This window comes from Zasmidium cellare (assembly GCF_010093935.1).
Source record: "Zasmidium cellare ATCC 36951 unplaced genomic scaffold M409scaffold_2, whole genome shotgun sequence".
Lineage (NCBI taxonomy): Eukaryota > Fungi > Ascomycota > Dothideomycetes > Mycosphaerellales > Mycosphaerellaceae > Zasmidium > Zasmidium cellare.
The window spans coordinates 443,264-455,401 of record NW_022986946.1 but is presented as its reverse complement, the minus strand read 5'-3'; the positions used below and the strand labels follow the sequence as shown (position 1 = coordinate 455,401).

At 54.1% G+C, this 12,138-nt stretch overlaps 4 protein-coding genes across 4 annotated transcripts; 2 read left to right on the top strand and 2 right to left on the bottom strand.

Annotated features, from left to right (window-relative positions):
- Window positions 1-455: 455 nt before the first annotated feature.
- On the bottom strand, window positions 456-2,263 carry M409DRAFT_49307 (uncharacterized protein; the record flags this gene model as incomplete). Its single annotated transcript, XM_033811205.1, has 3 exons — window positions 456-568; window positions 620-1,998; window positions 2,220-2,263. 3 exons carry the CDS (start codon window positions 2,261-2,263, stop codon window positions 456-458), a joined length of 1,536 nt encoding a protein of 511 aa, XP_033673664.1.
- Window positions 2,264-3,800: 1,537 nt separating this feature from the next.
- On the top strand, window positions 3,801-4,318 carry M409DRAFT_16736 (uncharacterized protein; the record flags this gene model as incomplete). The annotated part of the gene is made up of 3 exons (XM_033803745.1): window positions 3,801-3,838; window positions 3,942-4,138; window positions 4,221-4,318. The coding sequence occupies 3 exons, from the start codon at window positions 3,801-3,803 to the stop codon at window positions 4,316-4,318; spliced, it is 333 nt and encodes a 110-aa protein (XP_033673663.1).
- A 437-nt stretch (window positions 4,319-4,755) lies between these two features.
- On the bottom strand, window positions 4,756-5,754 carry M409DRAFT_35391 (uncharacterized protein; the record flags this gene model as incomplete). Its single annotated transcript, XM_033810390.1, has 3 exons — window positions 4,756-5,046; window positions 5,110-5,572; window positions 5,630-5,754. The coding sequence occupies 3 exons, from the start codon at window positions 5,752-5,754 to the stop codon at window positions 4,756-4,758; spliced, it is 879 nt and encodes a 292-aa protein (XP_033673662.1).
- A 1,451-nt stretch (window positions 5,755-7,205) lies between these two features.
- Window positions 7,206-11,912, top strand: M409DRAFT_35456 (uncharacterized protein; the record flags this gene model as incomplete). The annotated part of the gene is made up of 3 exons (XM_033810403.1): window positions 7,206-8,103; window positions 8,188-11,691; window positions 11,749-11,912. 3 exons carry the CDS (start codon window positions 7,206-7,208, stop codon window positions 11,910-11,912), a joined length of 4,566 nt encoding a protein of 1,521 aa, XP_033673661.1.
- Between the last annotated feature and the right edge of the window lie 226 nt (window positions 11,913-12,138).

The following is a 12,138-nucleotide window of genomic DNA, read 5'->3' as shown; positions in this document are numbered from 1 at the left end:
GAGGATTGTAATGCGGAAAGAAGAAGTGATACTGTCCTCGAGCGTCGAAGGTGGCTGCCGAGTGCTCGAGGTCGAGTCGCGGAAAAGGCGGGTAACTGCATGCGGTCTCCAGCTCCCCGGGTCCGCGCTAAAGTCACGAAACACATGAAAATCATCAATGAAACGTAGCGGGAACATCGCACTTGTCATGCAGAGCTTTTCTCATTCACAACCCAAAGCTCAGGTCTATTTACCAGCCCTTCTGGGCATCACATCTAGTCGTCTTGTGGTTTCTGGATCGTCGCATAGCACAGTAATCGTCGAGAAAGAAACAGCCTTTCCAGAAGCTCCTGCCCTTCATCTACTCAAATCGCTTGTTCGCTGTTGTCGAAAGTCGCACTATTCGCTTCTGTAGTCATCGAGCTTCAATCCTCGCGCCTAGAGAAACCAAAGTGAGATTAGTGCGCCGTTCAAATCTACAACTTGTTGGGTTCGATCTGGTGCTGTGGCCATTGGTACCCTGCTGCATCTGCGAACTTGTAGCCGTATGAAGAAGTGAAGTCGTCGAGGACAGCTGGACCGCGGGAGCCTGTCATGAACGTTAGCCAGAGTATATATCATCAGAATAGTCATCACTCACCGTATGGGTAGCCCATGGGGATGATCTCCTTGTTGTCGTCGAGGTAGTGAAGGAGAGGAGTGAAGATACGCCACGAGGCGTCGAGCTCGTCGTCACGGACAAAGTTGGAGTGGTCGCCCTTGAGCGAGTCGAGGATCAAGCTCTCGTAGGCCTCTGGGATCTTGAGGTCGGAGAATCGGCGGCGGTAGGTAAGGTCGAGCTCGGTCACGACGGTCTGCATGCTGAGACCTGGAAGCTTGGAGTTCATCTTGATGTAGATGCTCTCGTTTGGCTGAACTCGGATCACCAGCTCGTTACGCGGAATGTCCTTGAAGATACCAGACGTGACATCCTTGAACTGAATGCGAACCTCAGTCTTCTGCTCGTTGAGAGCCTTGCCTGCCTTGAGGATGAATGGCACGCCATCCCAACGCTCGTTCTTGATGTAGGCGACCATTGAAGCGAAAGTTGGGCAGCGAGACTCCTTCGGCACAGTGTCATCCTCCTTGTAGCCTGGCTTTGAACCATCGAGCGACTTCTCGTACTGGCCGATGATAACGTTCTTTGGCTCAATGGCTGGCATGCCGCGCAGGACACGGACCTTCTCGTTACGGATGTCCTCCGCGCTGAATGAGATTGGGCGCTCCATGGCGAGGAGGGTGAGGATCTGGAGGAGATGGTTCTGCATGACGTCGCGAATGATGCCGAACTCGTCAAAGTAGCCACCGCGGCCCTCAGTACCGAACGGCTCCTTGAAGGTGATTTGAACGTTGTCGATGTGGTTGCGGTTCCAGGTAGCACCGAAGAACTCGTTGCCGAATCGGAGGATAAGGATGTTCTTGACCATCTCCTTGCCCAGGTAGTGGTCGATACGGAAGATCTCCTCCTCCTTCCAGTTTGGCCGCAGAGCCTGGTCGAGCTCGCGCGAAGAAGCCAGGTCCTTGCCGAATGGCTTCTCGATAATGATACGGGCGATGCCAGACTTGGGGTAGTTGTTCTTCTTGAGATGCTCGGAAACAGGGATGAAGACGGATGGTGGGAGCGCCATGTAGAAGACACGGTTCGTCTCCTTCTGACCCTTCTCCAAACCCTGCAGGTGCTTCTCCAACTCCTGGAAGCTCTCATCCTTGTCATACTGACCGGCGACGTAGGTTGTGAACTTGCAGAAATCATCCAGCTGCTGCTCCAGCTCTTTCGTTGGGGTCTTGATGTGCGACTTGACTCTCTTCAAATACTCGGTGTGGTCCATCTTGGTACGGGCGTAGCCGACGATCTTGACATCCTTGGGGAGGAAGCCATTTCTGTAGAGGCCGAAGAGGGCAGGGAAGGTCTTCTTCTTAGCGAGATCGCCAGAGGCTCCGAGGACGACAACGACAGTGTTGTCCTTGAGCTCGATCGTGCTGCAACAGCCCGCGTGTCAGCATTGGCCCTCGAGACGGATATGGACATGACGCGAGTAATCATGTGCGAAACAATGGAGATGGAAAAGCACGCCCAAGTCCTCTATAGTCAGTACAGCCATCACACCCGCCCGCCAAACAATATCCATGTCCACCTGCTCTGCCGCCCGCCGCTCGCCGCTGAAACAACAACAAAAGTTCACCGCAACTGTGATGCTTACCCTGCGTTGGCCTCGACCTCCGGATGAATAACCGTGTTGGCCATTGCGACGTCGTGGGATGGGCGAGTGGGCGACGGTCGTGCGAGAAGAGAGTAGGCGATGAGGAGCGAGAGGAAGGCGATGAGGTTGATGTAGAATTTGTTGAGTGTTAGGGAGGAAAGAGCTCGATGCAGTTTGGCGGGGCACCCGAAGTGACGCAGTAGGGCCAGGGTCCGAGAGTCTTGCGATGGCGGTCTCGCTCTCAAATCAGGCCAGTTCGGACAATCGTTGTTGTTGGTGCGTTGCAGTGGCAACGTCGGAAAAAGATGGATTATTTGATGAGGCAGGCGCGGTGGAGGAAGGCTCGTGAATGCCACATGCGAACAAACGTTTTCTACTTGTGATTGTCTGCTCTTAGACCATGTGCTTTCTAAGCGCAACGTAAGGTTCCGCCGACCACCAAGCGTGACGGCAGCATTTTATCCAGAGCATATGCCGTATGCATCCGCCGTTCAACCTCGTCCACACCGTTAGGTTGAATTTACATTCATCTTGACGAGACTCAACACATGTAGAAAATCCGAGTGATTCCGGGGCGTATGGACAGACCGACAATGCTATCTATTGATATCCTCCGAGTCTTCGAGTCAGACCTTGAAGCCATATCGAGGATACCGCGAGCTGGGGCCGGTTCTTAAGACCGAGAATCGGGTATTGCTGCAGTATCACTCACAATCTGTGTACGTCCCAACTCCACCATCCATTGCCATTGACGCCAGCTGTTGCGTGACTACAATACTGCACCCCATCCTGAAGATTTTCCATGCCCTTATCGCAGAGCAAAAGCTGTTGTGTTCGATTTGTGAGCAGAGACTCCATGGAATAGACTGTACCGATGAATCCGCAGAGCAGCCGACGAAGTTTTCTAATCAAGACTCGGGGAGCGAGGAGTCGCGGCATAGCGAGAGATCTGACACGACTCATCAGTCTCTTTTCTCATACCCACGAGTATGTCATTGATCTTGACAAGTTGCATCTTGGGCCGTCGTCTGGCCATCGAGAGATTTCATGGTGTCGAACGACTGGCGTTTTCCAAATGGCAGCTCGCTGAAGCTGACGAACACTCCGTTCCAAGGCACATGATCAACACATCAGTCTCCAAGACCTAACTGCTTGATGGGCGTGTTTGAAAATCAAACTGTTTTGTAGGTGATTTTCAAGAACGGCCTTCGATTGTGCGAATCGTCGGCGCGCGTCGCATTTACCCTCCTCGTTCTGGAACGTATAGAATTGCCATTTCTCCCACTCGTCACAAGCGACTGCGATGCTGATTGCACTCCGAGCTGTTTAGATGGCTTGGAAGTAATGGGGATGGAAGGCACTGTGCAGGCAAGGTACATGTACGCAGCCGTGAAAGCGGCCCAACCCGCACCTCGCTTGTGCCGCCAATCGTGTCTCAACTGAGCCTAGCTGGAAATTCGCCAAGACCTGACCACTTGCCCACGGAATTCCAACCTCAGCGGCTTCCAGCGTGCGATAGCGACGACATCAAGCAGCGACACCACCACCCACCCACGATCTCGCTCGACAAACACCGCCACAATGCCTGAGGGACAGCAAGGACACCGACTCTACGTCAAGTACGTCGCGATCAAAACCCACCGTCGAATGACTACCCAACCCCGACATCGAGACTTCGAACGATGAAAATATGCCATCCATACTAACGTGACTCTTCCGCAGGGGCAAGCACCTTTCGTACCAGCGCTCCAAGCACGTCACCAACCCGGGCACGTCGCTCATTAAGATCGAGGGCGTCGACGACCCCAAGGCCGCATCCTTCTACCTGGGCAAGCGCATCGCATACGTCTACCGTGGCAAGAAGGAGATTAGAGGCACCAAGATTCGGGTCATTTGGGGCAAGGTTACGCGGACACATGGTACGAGCTACACCATCACCTCTCATGTATTGAGGGGGATGAGGAAAAGAAGATGATGGCTAATATGTATTTTGTGACACAGGCAACTCGGGCCTCGTGAGAGCACAGTTCAGGCACAACCTGCCATCCAAGTCCTTCGGCGCCATGGTGCGCATCATGCTCTACCCCAGCGCGATATGAGTGCGGCCAAGCACGTCAAGGAAAATTGACGACGAGGTCTGCGTGGAGCTGGCTTTTGGGTTGCGATTAGGCGTGGTGCATGCATGAGAAAAGACTACACGGAAACTAGCTGGAGGCGCGGAGAGACATGGGTTTCAGTGGCCACAATGGCTCGCTCAGGCGTCAATATGGGGAAATCAAGGTCGTGAGATACGGCCCCCTTCTTCTGCTCACTCATGTAATGTGATGAATGCATTGAACAAGACACGCAATCGTGACCTGAACATCCTATATAGATGTCACGCAGCATGTCGTGAAGTCGTCTCTCGAAGTGGGTATGACCTGTGTGACCGACCAACATGTGATGTCGAGATGAAGCAAAGCACATGTCGATTTTCCTTCCCCAGCGCCGCGCTAAGATGACTATCGAGTACAAGGTACCGTAGAGCACTCGTTTCTCAAGCAAAGAGTACTCTCTCATCCAGCTCATCGACCTCCCTCGTGCCCTCACCCGTCCTGAGACCCATGTCCCTCTTCTTGGCCTTCCTCTCAACCGTCGCCTCAGTACGACGATTATACCTCCCAGCCTTCGCCTTCCTCAAATCACTCCTGATCTGGTTCGGCGACACAAACTCCTTGTTCTCATAAATGACCGGTCCACCAAAACTTCCCTCCAACATCACAATCGGCGTAAGAACCAATCGCGGCCCAATCTCCTGCAGCGAAACTTGAGTCTCGCCCTTGCTCGTCTTCGCCACAACCTTCGCCTTTGCATCCTTCTCCTCCTTCTCCCCCTCCTTCTTCTTCGCCACCGCCTCCGTCTCCTGAATCTGATAACACCTGATCCAAACCTTCCCATCCGCCAACGTGAACCCCATAACATGATCCACAAACGGCTTCGTCTTGCGACTCGTCGGCGGCACCCCGAACGTATGCGTCAACAACTCCTTAATCACCCTTGTATGCGCCTGCTTCTCGAAACTCGCGTCGAAACTCAACACCGGCCTCGAGCCCTTCAGACAGTTCCCCGGGAAGTTCAGCTCCTCCATGGTGTGGATGTTTTGGCAGTGCAGTTTCACCGTCGGGCCGTTGGGCGGTTTGGACAGCCAGATGTAGAGGTCTTTGCCCTTGCGGGCTTCGAAGAAGAGGACGTTGTTGCAGTTGTAGAGGTCGGCGAGTTCGTTTAGTTGGTGCAGTTGGGTTTTGGTGTCGAGTTTGGCGTCTTTGCGGGAGTGTGGGAGGAGGGAGTGCAGGTCGTTGAGGAGGTGGCGGTGTCTGTAAAACATCTACATCAGTATTGGATATGGGTAATGTTGAGAGAAAATCATTTACCTGTAGGTCACGCCTCGCGAGGTTAGGATGAGGACTCGCTGGCGATTTTTGGGTTTCGGCTCGTTGTCGTCTGTTTTCGCTTTGCCATTTGGCTGCTTGCTGACGGATTTGTAGACGGCCGCCATGGTGTTGGGAGGGTGGTTTGTGAGGCAATGAAGGTCGAGTTCTTGGATCCTGAAATTCCGCAAAGCAGATCGTCGAGACTTTCAGATGCTAGCGTCGAAGACTAGCGGGCAAAGGTCTTGGTCAAGAGATTCACTTCTGTATGAGATGCACGAAGAATTAGCTATTCGAGAGATTGATTTGAGCAATATGAGAGGAGTCTGCCAGTACAAATTATTGTCAGATGTCGTTTCTTGTAGATAAACGGCAATGAGGGTGCAGTGTTTGACAGGCCGTTCTGACCAATCAGAAGGCTCGTTTCTCTGAAGAACCCACTCGAGATCTGAACACTGAAAGAACCTATGGCGATGGATGTCGCAGGCTTCGCACGACGGCCGGCCGCGGGGAGCAACGCGCAGCGCATAGACAATGTGAAAACACTCGATAGGAACAATACCGTCAAAGTCACAAGATACCGCCGTCATCGACTGCTACCTCTTTTGTGGCTAGACGCCGCGTGTATTGGATCGCGTACGTTCTGAGAAACTCACAGCAGCTGGTCGCGAGTCTGGAGCCGGTTCTAAGCCAACTCCTTATATTGCTCCCGTAGTGACAAGCACCAACCACCCGCCGCCGTCATCATCATCGCCAACTCTCCCATCTCCATCTCCATTTCCACCATCGCCGTCGCCGCACCCCACCCCACCCCATCGCGACACCGCGTCCACCACATCGCCGAAGGGGTCGATTAATAAAGCGCGAGTCTGCCACCAGATCAGACCAGCGTTGTCAGCTAAGACCAGCCGAGCGACGACCTCCGCCGCCCAACCCTTCGCGCCCCAGCCATACCATCATACCATCGCTACACCCATCGCCTCTGACTTGAAGCCATTGGCGCAGACATCAAATAAATGGCGCGGTGAAAGAACAAGAGTGCCGACACGATAGACTCAGTTGGGCACCACCAGCAAACATGGAACGCCCGCCGAGCCAGAGCCCGTCACAAGCCCACGCTCACACCTATACCTCCCGCGAGCGCTCAAACTCGTATCAGAACAGCGGCCCCCCATACAGGAGCGTGCCTCCATCACCCTCGGCCACACGTCCAACCTCGAGCTACTATGACCCGACCAAGGAGGAACGAGCAGGAACACGCGATGTCAGCATGAACAGTACCCCATACCAGCCAAGATCGCCCGTGCAGAGTCGCAACACCTACGAGCAGCACCCACCAGCTCCCCCATACGCCAACGGCCATCACCTCGAGCAACGCCCAGTCATGAGCCGACACCCGAGTCAATCATCACCGCCCGTCTCATCACATGCGCACCCCGTACCGCCACCTCCTGTGGATGCGAGGTCGCCAGGTGCGTACGATCCAGTACGAAGCAATGGCCATCACTCGCACACGGCCGGCACCGAGTCTGCTTCTGCCGCTCCTCCGCCTCAGCGATCTACAAACCCAATGTCGATGATGAATCTGCTATCCGACGACACGAGAGAGCCAGCTCCTGCAAAGAACGAGGAACCTAAGATAGCAGCTCCAGCTCCAGCACCCGCACCAGCAGTTGCGCCGGCTCCTCCTTCTGCGCCAGCACCTGTCGTTGAAGCACCTCCGCCACCACACGTCCCAACGAAGACCTCAGGCAGAAAGTCAAGCAGACCACACAGCGGATCACAATCTCAACCTCGAATCAAGGATGAACCACCAGCACATATCGCTCCTCAGCGTGGTACGGATACCACTTCTCGCCCAGCTCCTACATCCGCCTTACCGCCGCAGACTGGGCCTCCCAGTTTGACTATTCGCGACACGGAGGCTGCGTATAAGGAGATAGAAGCACGGGATTTGTCTGATGTGGAAGTGGACATGCCAGGCATTGAAGTGCCAAGGACTGAATTTCAGCAGAGAACCACAAAGCGTGCTTTGGAGAACGAGGTTGCAGAGACCGTGAAGCGCAAGCGACGACGGTACAACTTGATGCAAAAGTATCACGATCACTTTGCCGCGGCAGCAGAGACTGAGAAGAGCCTGTTCATTGATCAGCATGAACATGAGGTCGCCGAGGAAGTACGACAGAAAGAGATCGAAGAGGACAAGGAGCGAAAGAAAGATCAGCAGCGGAAGCGACGACGGGAGAAGGCCATCGCGGACGAACAGCAGAAGCGTGACGAAGCGATCCAGACACTGGCAACTGTTCAGGACGAGGATGAAAAGGCACGTATCGAGCGTGACATTCAGCGTTACGACAAAAAGATCCGAGATACGCAAAGTCGCCTACAGGGCATCACACCGTCCAAGGAGTTCCGAAATGAATCGCCCCATACTACAGCAGCTCTTGGAAGACGCGAGCGAGAGGTCAATCTGGATGGTGGACTTATGACTTCCTTCTACACCAGCAACACCGGTCTTGGCAATGAAGAAGGTACTCCCGAGTTCACCGTTAGTGGCAGAGGACGTGGACGTGGCGGCCGTGGCGGGGGAGCTGGTAGGGCCAGGAAGAGCAAAGAGCAGAAGCAGGCCGAGAAGGATAACGCTCGTCTCGCCCAAGCCTACATCGACCAAGGACAAGACCTGCCACTCATCGCTCCAAAGGAGGAAGAGAGGCTCGCTGCGTACGCAGAGAGAAAGCTTCGAGAAGACTCGGAACCCCTTAGTGAGGTCACCCCTGCTACGTTCGACATGCAGCCTACCGCTGGTCTTACTGGAATGGCCAAGTTTGACAGCAAAGGATACAACCAGATTTACGAGCAGATCACTCGCGACATTGCGAAGGCAGTGCCTAAAGTCGCACGTATTAAGAATAACAGCCTTGATACGAAGCAGAGCAATGCTCGCAAGACGGCCCAGCTCGCCGCGAAGGAAGCTCGACGATGGCAGCTACGGACGAACAAGAGTACAAAGGACGTGGCAGCCCGTGCCAAGCGTGCCATGAGAGAGATGCTTGGTTTCTGGAAGCGCAACGAGCGTGATGAGCGTGAAGGCAGGAAGGTAGCCGAGAGGCAAGAGCTTGACAAGGCCCGCAAGGCCGAAGCCGAGCGCGAAGCGAACAGACAGAAGAGGAAGCTCAACTTCTTGATCTCACAGACCGAGCTGTACTCTCACTTCATCGGCAAGAAGGTCAAGACAGACGAGATCGAGAAGCATGGTGCAGGTGGGGATGGCGTGGTCCCAAGCGGCCAGACTACCACCGACGATCCATCTGCTACGCATACCGTCGACTTGCCTGATTCTCTCGCCGACGTTGGGCAGAAGGTCACCAACTTCGAGGACTTGGACTTCGATGCGGACGACGAGACCGCTCTTCGACAGGCCGCCATGGCCAACGCACAGAATGCCATCAAAGAAGCACAAGACCGTGCCCGAGCATTCAACAAGTCTGGAGAGGACGAAGAAGGCCAGGACATCTCCAACGCACAAGCCAACTTCGATGAGGGTGAGATGAACTTCCAGAATCCCACATCGCTCCAAAGCATGGATGTTGCTCAACCGAAGATGCTTTCGTGCCAGCTCAAAGAGTACCAGCTCAAGGGTCTCAACTGGCTTGTCAACTTGTACGAGCAGGGCATAAACGGCATTCTGGCCGACGAGATGGGTCTTGGCAAGACTGTTCAATCCATCTCCGTCATGGCCTACTTGGCTGAGATGCATGATATCTGGGGTCCATTCCTTGTCATCGCTCCAGCCAGTACTCTACACAACTGGCAGCAGGAAATCGCCAAGTTCGTGCCAGACATCAAAGTTCTCCCATACTGGGGTTCTGCAAAGGATCGAAAAGTTCTACGCAAGTTCTGGGATCGCAAGCATATCACCTACAGCCGCGACAGTCCTTTCCATGTGCTCGTCACTTCTTACCAGCTGGTCGTGCAAGACACCGCATACTTCCAGAAGGTCAAGTGGCAATACATGATTCTTGACGAAGCCCAGGCCATTAAGTCATCGCAATCATCGAGATGGAAGTCTTTACTTGGGTTCCACTGCCGAAATCGACTACTATTGACCGGTACACCGATTCAGAACAACATGCAAGAACTGTGGGCGCTGCTGCATTTCATCATGCCCTCGCTTTTCGACAGCCACGACGAGTTCTCCGAGTGGTTCTCCAAGGACATTGAGAACCATGCCCAGTCTAACTCCAAGCTCAACGAGGATCAGCTACGCCGTCTGCACATGATCTTGAAACCGTTCATGTTGCGTCGTATCAAGAAGCACGTCCAGAAAGAGCTTGGCGACAAGATTGAAGAGGATGTCTTCTGTGACCTCACTTACCGGCAGCGAGCATACTACACAAACCTTCGCAACAAGATCAGTATTATGGATCTCATTGAGAAGGCAGCCGCTGGCGACGATCAGGATACAGCGCATCTCATGAACCTGGTCATGCAGTTCAGAAAGGTCTGCAATCACCCGGATCTGTTCGAGCGAGCTGATACCTGGAGTCCACTCGCCCCCTCCTACTTCGCCGAGACCGCGTCGTTCATGCGTGAGGGTCACAACGTCAATGTTTCGTACAGCTCTCGCAACTTGATCGAATATTGGCTGCCTACCATGCTCGGTGAAGATCCAGGACGACTTGATGTCGCAGGTCCCAGCAATGCCACTGCTGGCTGGCGCAACAAGTGGCTCCGCAACGAGCTGACGATTTGGGATGGCAAGCACATTCAGTCTTCTTCAGGCAGGAGCAAGTCAGGCAAGAGCACTAACAGCGGCTTCTCATGGCTTCGCTTCATCGATCAATCCGCCGGAGATGCGATTCGCACTGCTCGACAGAGTCTCATCGAGCGAATAACGGACTTGGCCAAAGACGACCATCAATTGGCCAAACTCAAGGTCGCCTACGATGACGACGAAGAGGAGAAAGAGAACGCCGGTTTCACCCCTGCTCATGCCATGCTGAACATCGTCGCTCGCAACGCGCGTAAGCCTCTCTCAGATGCCACTGCTGACAGTAACTTGAGCAAGCTCTTCAACATCTCGAAGAATGCCATGGATAACACTGGATACAGCGTCATTGAGGCCTGCGCTCTTCCAGCCGCTGCCGCGACGCCAATTGAACTTGTCTGCTCGAGCAACACTTCCCTGGTCGAAAAGGAGACGAGCTTCTTCAACGTACCGTTGCGGCGTGCTTTGTATCCTATCAACATCCCTACCGAGGAAGCTCTTCTAAAGTCGAAGTTGCCGCCAGCGAAATACCCAGTCACCAACCTCCTGCCCGAGCCATCATCTCAGAAGCAGCGATACACCAAGGTCCAGGTCCCGAGCATGCGTCGTTTCGTCACCGACTCTGGAAAGCTCGCCAAGTTGGATCAGCTGCTTCGCCAACTGAAGGAAGGCGGACATCGTGTCTTGCTATACTTCCAGATGACGCGCATGATCGATTTGATGGAAGAGTACCTGACGTACCGCAACTACAAGTACTGCCGTCTGGATGGTTCCACGAAGCTCGAAGATCGTCGAGACACCGTGGCGGCCTTCCAAAGCTCGCCAGAGATCTTCGTCTTCTTGCTGTCTACCCGTGCTGGTGGATTGGGTATCAACTTGACATCCGCAGATACCGTCATCTTCTACGACTCTGACTGGAACCCTACCATCGACTCGCAAGCCATGGACAGAGCTCATCGTCTCGGTCAGACAAGACAAGTCACAGTCTACCGTCTCATCACTCGCGGCACGATCGAAGAGCGTATCCGCAAGCGAGCGTTGCAAAAGGAAGAGGTCCAACGTGTCGTCATCTCTGGCCAAGCCGGCAGTAACGTTGTCGACTTCAACAACCGGAGTCGCGAGAACAACCGCACCAAGGAAATGGCCATGTGGCTTGCGGATGACGATCAGGTGGAAGCCATCGAGCGACGTGAAGCCGAAGTCATGGAAGAAGAAGCCAAGGCTGGCGGGAAGCGGAAACGCAAGGCTCCTGCGGCGAAGAAGAAGGAGATGAGTATGGACGATATGTACCACGAAGGTGAGCATGATGAGGAATTTCGACATGTCAAGATCGATACTGACTATGTTCTTCTAGGCGAGGGCAAATTCGAAGACGGCCAGTCCCACGATCCTTCTGGCGCCGCAACGCCTGTGTCGGCGATGGAGGGCGGTCCACCCCTGAAGAAACGCAAGGGCATCAGCAAAAAGGCCAAGACGGTCCGTCAGCGGCTCGCCGTCGTTGATGGCGAGGTGGGATAGACGTGTCGTCTTCTCATGAGCAGCAGTATTGAGGTTATTGTTCTGTGTATTGTTAGTACTACTTTTTTTGAACTGGTCTGGGGCTAAAGGGTTTTGGGAGGGGGTTTTGGAAGGGAGAAGAGTATTGATGCCATCAACACGGCAGGCAGGCAGGTGGGAATCGGTCGGTAGACTTCAGTCGCGGATGGGTCGTAGGATCATCATTACTTTTCGCAGGTGTTGTTTG